Below are 10,075 nucleotides of genomic sequence, written 5' to 3' on the forward strand. Positions count from 1 at the left end.
AGAGACAAAGATGAAAAAAAACAAAAGTTGGTATATACAAATGTCGATTGAGACTTATTTATAAGCGATTGAAAACAGAGTGATAATTTTATCTCCATCATATTGCCTCTATGTTCGTCTCGCTTCATCGCGTAACGCAAATTTAAATTCCTTATTAACTTAATAAATAAGCTTTAAGCGATATTTTTGTGTATCAACTTTTTACATATATTTATTTTGATCTCTAGAATTAACACTTCAAAAAATATTTTACGAATATATTAATAACTTATATATATTATAGCAGAAATTAAATGTATACTAATTTGCAAAATAAATGTTATATAAATATAAATATATTATATAACAAATATAAATTTATATTAATAAATGCGTATATTTTCATATCTAATTTAGCTGAAATTATATATAAAAAATAAAATATTTTGTCAAACGAAAAGAAACAGAAAAAAATTTTCTTCCTCGTTCAATTACAAAAAGTCTTACATAATCTAATTAATTTTATATCGATTGAATTGGATACAATTAACACTGTATCGTGGAATGTATTAATAGAATTTATTATATAGTTGATACGATAATAATACGATTTTTTAATTGACAAGTTAGACAATTATATGATTTATGTATTTATATAAGATTAAATTAGTTTATTTCTCCATAAATAAATTCAGATTTATCGACGAAAATATAAGATTAAAAATTCTGAATTGCGTTATTTAATCTCGTTATATAAATATAGATACTATGCATTTCATAACAAATTTTGAATAGATTGTGCAGTTATTTTGAAATGGAAATAAATGCAAATTATAATAATTAACAAGAATACTTATATATTTTATATTTTATTAAATTGCAAGTTTTAAATATATGGAAAAATAAATGATATATAGACTTGCAACAGTTAATTAGAAATAATTTACAAAAAAAGATCTCATAGATTTGTAATTTTTTTAAAAAATTTTCCAATTCCATTTTCTCGTTATACGTTCCAATTATAATAATTTTCTTTTCTTCTACATATTCATATATTTTGATTTCTACATATTCTATATATTTTGATTCTTTTTATAAATTATTTGAATTTTTAAATCATAAAATTATACTTTTCTTTTAAATGGAAACACTATCTTTTTCTTCTCTTTTGATTTCTTTAATAAATTATTTATCTATTCAAAATATTTTAAAATAAAATTTTTATTGAATTTCTAAAAAATTTTCCAAATATTACATATTCTGCATAGAGGATATTCCAATTATAATTATTTTTTTTCTACTTTAATATACTTCATAAATTATTTATTCATTTTCCAATCTCAAAATAAATCTAATATTTAAAAAAAACAATTTTTTACCGAATTTCCAAAAAATTTTCGTATATTATACACTTTTTCTGCGTTAAAATATTTAAGATATACAAATTACATACATTTTTTCCAATTCGCAAAAGGCTGGTTTTGGCTCCAAACTCTTTTGGCGTGTAAACTTCATAACCGATCGATAGACGAATTTCTCACGATTATTGGAATCCGAGAACAAATGGATTGGCAACGTTCTTGACGTGTTATTAACCCGAATACTCTGTTTCTCCATAATATGTTCTATCCTCCACGAAAAATAGGTTCGATCGATCAAGTGACCAAAGCGATATTTATACTTTTATATAATCTTGTTTCCTCCTTCGTGGAGAACTGATACTATCGTTAACAACGCCTCTGCAGTTGAATTTATCGAAAAAGTTCCCATACATGTGTATCTCGACCCAGTCGTGATAAGGTTCGAATATAAGGGGTGTGGTCTCTATGTATAACCATTTAGTTAATAATAGTCGTTAGTTCATCAGTCTTATCTAGGATCCCCCATAAATGATTCGAAGAAAATAATTGCGATCTTTTGTTAGCGAATTAGGAAAGTCGAGATAACTGTTGATAAAGAAAAAATAAATTTTAGGTTAGATTTGTCATCGAATATTTTATATATATATATATATATTTTTTTAAATAAAATATAATAATAATAATAGAAACTTAACCTCATTTAATAAAGAATAATAATAATATTGATTAGAAAAATTGTATATATGTAAACTTATGTAAGCTACAAAACATTATATTATATTTATATTATAAAATAACAAAGATGCAACAAGAAATAAAAGTATAAAAACGTATAAATTGTATACAATATGAATAAATTAAATATAATGAATGTATTACGAATAAATTACGGGTTTTTATGCAAAATTTTTATGAATATAATTTAAAAAAATTAAAAAATAAAATGATTTAAATAAGAATTTCATACTTTAATTATCATAAATAATACGTATTATATTTTATCTTGTATCTTTCTGCACATCATGCACATTTTGCAAATAGATGCATAAATATTCACAATTTAATATTGAAATAATGCAAAGAATCGTAACGATCATAAACATAGTAAAGAAAAGTAAGTTACAATAAAACCATAAAAAATCATAAATAATATCGATCTTATACAGATCTTTCAATAAAAAGAATTCTGAGATCCATAAATTTTTGACTTGTTAAGAAGTAATACAAAGAATCGTGATAGACATGAGAACGTGCCTTGAAAATCGTGAAATACTAACTTCAATAAAATTCAACATCGTTCATGAAATACCACTTGTTAATTAGAATAAACGATCGATAACCACAATGAATAAGTAATAGAAAGGGAATCATGAAATGTAACCTGCCATTCCCATTGCCGCACCTTTCTCTTCTAGAAATTGCTTTTGAATATGAGATGAGACGAATCTAAATAAACGTATTCTATCAATATATTTATTGTTTGCGCGTCAAATACTTACAAGCAATATCTTCGTAAGGATATGTATTATATAAACGATCGGAGATTTTATTTACATTGAAACGTGGGAAAATATTAATATTTGCGTATTTTGTGGGTGGAAATTCACAGTGATATTAGCTGTTTAATTTTGTTGTTTCTGTAATTTTGCTGAGAATTTGAAACTCTAAATTATTTGATTATGATTTGAGGTTATGATTTGTTTTGACATATTCGAACCAGGCGCACTAAAAATCGAAAGACTTCCAAAAGTTGATTATTGATTTTCGTATAAAAAGTTTATAAAACTATAAATAATGACGATAATCATGCAACCAAATGAAAAATTAAGAAATTTGAAAAACTCAGAGAAAACGTAGTGGAAGAAAAGGGAATAACTCAGTGGTGGCGTTACTGTTTAGCAGTTGCATATATTGTTAGACGCATACAGATAAGTATAGATGAATTCAATAATATAGCATCGAATTTTTTACAAATAATTAAAACTAAAGTCATCTGATTTTATGAGTATATATAAAAGTTGCTAAAAATAATATTTTTTACAATATATTTCAAAATCATTAATTTTTTCAGATCGTCGATTTTAGTCGCATGCATAACAACACTGTATAGAAGAGGTTAAAATCAATAAGTAGCTAAATTAAATACAAAAAGAAAAAAATATTCTATTATCAATTAATCAAATAAATTAATGCATCAAAAATTTATAAAATCTTTCATTTTTCCAAATACTCAAAGGATTAGTGTAGAAAAAAATGCTAGTGATTATTGTCTGTGAAATTCATCGAAGACATCGTTCAAAAAAGATAAAATAAAGAACAAGAAGAACAAGTTGTTTACACTGTGCATAACATAAGCTTAGAGAAGCTTAGAAATCCTCGGAAAATAGGTGATTCGACATAAGAATTCACGCTCGAACTCACTACAAAAGAATACGTGGTCAGTGAATATGTATATATATTATATTATTTATATATATATATTTATATTTATTTAATAGATTAATATTTAAACCACATGCTAAGTTTCTGTTTGATGATGTTTCTGTTTCTATAGGTTTTTCGTCGCTGTACTAACGAGATTTTTTTTCGTCGCTTCCTTCTTCCTCTCTTCTTTATATTGTGTATAGTGGCAATATTCACAGCCGGAAATACCGAGAAATTAAACAGGAATTCAAAAAAGAATAAAGAAGACTTCTGCTAAGAGCAACTATAACTATTCTTCAAAACGTGTGACGGTGGTGAAAGTGCCGGATACAATAAAAAGGAATAAAAATTGTGAAATAAGTAAAACGCTTTGTATGAGACTTGTAAGAAGTTTTTCTTAAAAGTTTATTTGTTGCATTTAAATTATTAACTTTTAATTTAGATTTGAATATTTTGCAATTAAATGTATTATAAAAACATAATTGTCATATTATAAATCCAAACTTTTAATTTGAATATGAAATACTTTGAAAATAGATTAAATAAAATTTGCATTATAAAATTATTGCTTTATTAAAAACTTTCAGCTTGAATAAAATAAAATACAAATAGATCAATTAGATAAAGTATATGTATTATAAAAATAATAATTACTTGTATTAATTATATTTTATTTTATTTTTCATAATCATTGCAATCTTGATTATATTCAAAGCCATAAAAATATCTTCTAATGATATTCAATTTATTTTTCACAGAATAAAAATCACCACTTTCTATCAGATTCATCATATTAAATTCTATATGAAACGAATGATGGAAAGGCAAGGGAATTTTTACACGCGGATATCCCAACACAAAAGAGTTATTGTTCCGCTCGATATGTTTCTTCGAATATTCTCTCCCTGCGCAGAAATGACTTGTCGAGCATAGTTTTGCACATTCTCGGTCAGAAATATCCTTTAGTCGCGGAATAATCTTGCCGCGGCGAACATCCCGCCATGTATCTGTATGAAAAGGCCCTTTCACAGTGAAATAATAATCGCCCACCGATCAAAGCTCCCTCTTGCGACGATTTTTTGACAAATTGAAAAGTTTCACGCAGCGTCATGCTTATGGGCAATTCACTTTAGCAATGCATAATTAATTTCTGCGAAGGATGCAAGAAACTTAATTTCAATTAAGGAAATTAGAATTTTCTAAATTGATATTGAAATGAATGCTATGACGTAATACATTTTACTTTAATCCTTGTAAATAGTAATTATATTTGTACTTTCTTTAATAATTTTCTTATTAATGATTTAATAAATATTTTTTTTTAATAATTTCTTTCTTGACATTACGCAAAAGGATCAAAAAATAAACAAACAATAGAGATGCAGAACAATCTTATATTTTCTCAAGAATATAAAAAATAATAAATACGAAATAGAAATGAATATTTGAATTATACTTATAAAAAAATTAAAAAAATAAGAATTTTTCAAGTGTAATATAATATATTTTTTTTAACCATTGTGTAGACAAATGAATATTCGAATAATCATTTTGATTCTTATAATTTTTTTTAATAATTTTTTATTTTAATTTTTTTCTTCATCAAATATTGAATTTTTGATATTTTTTCAAGAAAGTAAAAAATTATTAATTTGAAATGCATATCTATTTTAATGTATTTACATAAGCATTATTAGAAGTTGAAATTAAAACAAACTTTGTAATATATATATATATATATATATATATATATATATCTCTTTAATAAAGATGTAGTGAAATTTTTTATGATTTCACGAATTGATTAGGTTGGAAAGGATACGAAAGTAATAATCGATTAATCATTTTTAACATCACTCTCTTCTACCTTCAGCTTTGCAATGTGAAATTATGATTATTAGATACGTGTCTCGATGGTATGTCATTAAAATTAATCGATCTTCATTACTCGTCGAAAAATTAATTCGAAGAAACAGGTAAAATTGTTTTGACCGTGATAAAATATTACAACGTTGTTAAGTTTTTTTCTCTGTAATTTTTATTCCTCGCGATTTGAATAGCGCTTTTTATTTTGAAGAAAAATCAGACAATGGACGTCGAGAGAAGAATAGAAGGCATTCGTACGTAAAGAACACGGGGCACAATGAGCTCGAGAGTACTTTGGTTTCTTCAAAAGGAGAAAAAAATAGATATACAATCAACATGTTTCATGCGTGCTCTTTAAAAACGCTGAAAAAAGTCTTCGAAGTCTTATTCACCAAAACAAGTTTTGAAAAATAGGTGACACTTCTCGAATTGTGTGTTTATCCGAATGTCTAACATTTCTTATATTCTTTATCATTTTTATTTAATATTCTGCGAAATAATAAACATAATATATTAATAATATATTATGCATTTTAATGTATTCTAGAAAATGAAAATGAAATGGACATAATAAATATTCTATTACATAATATTTTATTTCAGGATTTTAGGATATTTCGTATTTTTCTAGCTAATTTTCAAAACATAATCTATAAAAATAAGAAAATAAGAAAAAAAAATGTTATATTCAATTTTTAAATAATTTAATATAAAAAAATATTATATACAAAATATTAAGAATTATATATAAGAATCCTATATAATTTTTATAATAATAAAACATTACTCTTTCCTATCGTACTATCGAAAATCATCTTATTTAATTATTTACAATTACTACAATTTAATATAATAATTTTTATTAATATTAACAAAAATATATATATTTCGATATTAAAAATAAAATATAATAATAAATTGATAATAAATAATTAAACAATAAATAATGTATTAATATTAACAGAAAAAAAAACAAATTCAACATATATATACATACATAATCCCATACATACATAGTTCCTAACATCATTTAGAAAATCCTAACCTCACTCTTAATTTAACAACACTCCACCATTTCATTTCGCACGGAAGCATGGTCCGTTTCGAGATCGTGTGTCACGGCCGTGAATTTACCAACTAACTATTCCTCATCCCTTACGAGCCTAGACGATCAGTAAACAAGAACGACATAGGATAAGAAAGGCAAAACGAGAAAATATAACGTAAACGGACGTTCGAAAAAGGAACGAAGGAAACGAAATGTCAGAACGATAGGAACGTGGAAAATGGAGCGATAGTTTCTCTACAAACGCGATCGTAAAATTCCAAGCTTGGTATTTGTGCGCCAGACCGATCGAGTGTATACACGAGGCCCTTAAAGCCGCGTTCAACTTTAGAATCAGCTTTAAAATCCGGCGACCGGAAGTGAAATAGAGAAAAACGTCGAGATGAAAGTCGTAGACGTCGAGACATACGAAAGGGAGTCACACGGCTATTTTCTCTGCCTCCGTCTTCCTTCCTTCCTTCTTTTAGGGCGCGGATAGTCTCGAGAGAATATTTTTCAGAAATAGGTATAGTGTGTAGAATGATTGTTTGGGAATAATTTTCAATATTAACGAAAAGTATTTATTAATGATATAAAAGAATAATTTTTGAGATTTAATTATTTTCTTTGTGTTCCTTTTCTCAATGTATAAATATTTGAGAGTTTATATCGAAAATATTTTTCACATGTAGACGCAGCATTAAGAATGATCGTCCATTAATAATTTATCTTATACAGTATCCATTGATGACAAATAATTCCCCTCACTCTTGAGAGTTGTTACCAAGAATATTTTAGCGTATGACACAGAATTGAGAGTGACAATAATTTTCATTTTCGATATAGAAACAATTCTACAAAAAAAATTATCTATCTATATTCCTTTCTTCTTTAAGATATTTTCGAGAATTGTTATCAAGAATATTTTTCAGCATTAATTACTCTACAATAATTTTCACTTTCAACTAGCACCATATTATTCTAATTTTTTTCTCTCCAAAGAAAAATGCGAAATTTTTATTATTTCCTCTATAATTATTCCTTCTTACCTCACGCTGTAGGACCTTCCTGGTTTCGAGGTCATTGCACTGTGATGGGTGGTTGCAATAGGGTGGCTGCCACGTCAGATCGATTTTCTGCTACAGTGTTGAGAGCCAGTGGGAAAAGTCCCCTTGGCTTGCAATGCTTGCGTCCCCTTTTCGATCGACCACGGACCCTCCACGATTACCACGTGACTATCACGTAAAAACTCGAAACGTTAGAAACATCTTTGAGAGGAGGCTGGAATCGATTAGCAACCCTCTGGCGCCAGAACGCCCACTCTCAACAGACGAATCGTCTAAAATCGTGACGTGGATCGGTTAACAGAATGGAAGAGATAATTTGAATGAGAAGTAGCCATATTGAAGGAGAAGATTCTCTTGTACGATTATTTCTTCTTATTTCTTTTCGAATTTTTTCACTGGATCTTCACTGGATAATCTTTTGAATTTTTTTTTTAAGAGAAAACTTATTATTGAGAAGTAGATCCTTTGAGAATAATAATATGAATCGATTAATAAAATGGAAGAGATAACAGATGTATAGTTACGTTGAGGTTATGAAAGTTTTTCTTGGTCACGATTCTTTTCTGGGATTTTTTTCCCTGAAAGTTCACTGGTAAATAGTTTTTTGAGAGAAACCCTGTTTTTTTACGTTGACGATTGCAATGATTTAAATGAATTTGTGGGATATAGTCATATACATTAAGGAAGATGCTTTTTAACCACGTATATAATTTTTACACTAAAAGTTCACTAATAAATAATTTTTCAAAGAGTTTAAATTTTATATAAAAATATTCTATTTTTAGATTGAAGATCCTTCGAGAATTGCAAGAAGTATCGATTAATAATAAACGATATAACAGACGAGAAATAGTCACTTCGAGAATTTTGTCATGCTAACACTTGATTACTCGTGATAATTAATTTCTCAAATTTTCACAGAACTTCACTGATAGAAAATTATAATTGAAAATTATAAATTATAATATATAAAATTATAAAAATTATAATTCGGAATAATTAATCACTTTTCTCAACTCCTAATTACAGGCAATAAGTTCAATAAATACATAACTGTATCATCACAATTATAATAAAAAAAAAATCGTTCTTAACTTAATTTAAAACCAATCCACTGATCACAATCAATGCAATGCAATTGATTCATCGATTGTTACGAATCGAATTAAATCCTCAGTCAGTTGTATAATTCACAGTTGCGATCCACCGACAGTGATCGATAGACAGGAGCACAAAGGTCGAGGATTCCACGATTTTTGCGGTGACACGCGTGTAAACAGATTCCAAGAAAGTCCAATGTCACGGCTCGACCACGAGGCCGAGCGAAACAGTTTTAGTTCACTCGTGGCACACGAATACGTTCTTGAAACGCGGAATCGGCACGCTTCCTCTTCCCTCCTCTCTACTTCCGGCGCCCTCGTGATCGTGATAACTTCTGGATGTTATCCGACGGAACGATCGGATGTTTGTAACTATTGATATTTTTTATTTTAGATTTTTATTGATATTGGTTATGTTCGACAAAGTTTTGTTTTTAATTAATGAAACAGACGAGTATTGAGATATTTGCAGAATTTAACGGTGGATTAAATGAACATTGAAGACAGAAAGATTAAAATTAATGAGATAAGATAATGTGTTTTTATATGTTAAACAGAAAAACATTTAAATATGAAAAAAAATATTTTTTCAATATTCATTTTTAGAAAATAAAGTAAAATAAAAAAATATTGCAAAATTATTGAAAATTATTGAATTTTTTAAACTGTACTGTACTATCTATATCTAGAATATTTCTCAAAAAAAGATATTCAAATCAACATCTATTAATAATTTTATTGTTTAAATTTTAACATTTAGGTTATTTCCTTTCAAACAGAAATTAAAAAAAAAATATATTTTACATAATTCTTTTCAAAAAAAGATCAAAAAAGAAAAAATAATTTTAAAAATAATTGCCTCAAATTCTTAATCTATAATACTATCTTTTTAAATATTAAAATAAATTCTCTCAATTCAATTACTATCACACATCATCAATTATTTAAATTTCAATATCCATAATTTCCTAATTTCGAAAACTAAAAATGAAAAATAAATATTCTTAAAAACCATTGTTTCGATCACGAAAATAAGTAAAAGCTCAAAAACACTCCAATCATTCCGTCATTTAAAACCAGTTGTCCCTTTACACATTAACCCCCGAAAAACACCAATTTACCTCGCCACATTCGTAAAACTCTTATCGAATCGTAGCCGCATCATGATGCCGCACGTACGGCATCCCGAAGCGAAATGAAGCGTGGACACCCTCGACAAAGGGTGGGATACGC

At 26.9% G+C, this 10,075-nt stretch overlaps 1 protein-coding gene and 1 long non-coding RNA gene across 9 annotated transcripts in view; both read right to left on the reverse strand.

Annotated features, from left to right (window-relative positions):
* Positions 1-10,075, reverse strand: part of LOC102671417 (probable pathogenesis-related protein CaO19.6200) — a 71,375-nt gene that overhangs the window by 35,278 nt on the left and 26,022 nt on the right. Inside the window, exon 2 of one of the 7 annotated variants that reach the window (XM_006617160.2) lies at positions 9,964-10,075. The exons of 4 other annotated variants lie outside the window; for them this stretch is intronic. In XM_006617160.2, the coding sequence (XP_006617223.1) occupies positions 9,964-10,007 (44 nt within the window). In that variant the 5' untranslated portion in view covers positions 10,008-10,075. Of the gene's footprint in view, positions 1-7,724; positions 8,196-9,963 lie in introns of those variants that run through there. 2 more of the 7 variants (XM_006617158.2, XM_006617161.2) reach the window with 2 other exon arrangements.
* LOC102671073 lies at positions 4,489-7,238 on the reverse strand. Of its 2 annotated transcripts, none has more exons than XR_004150728.1 (3): positions 6,676-7,238; positions 5,587-6,119; positions 4,489-4,933 (listed from the first exon to the last, which is right to left on the reverse strand). It is a non-coding gene; the product is annotated as an uncharacterized LOC102671073 (long non-coding RNA). The 2 variants fall into 2 exon arrangements; XR_004150729.1 differs by having other exon boundaries at positions 6,644-7,238.

This window comes from Apis dorsata, unplaced genomic scaffold (genome assembly GCF_000469605.1).
Source record: "Apis dorsata unplaced genomic scaffold, Apis dorsata 1.3 scaffold_293, whole genome shotgun sequence".
NCBI lineage: Eukaryota > Metazoa > Arthropoda > Insecta > Hymenoptera > Apidae > Apis > Apis dorsata.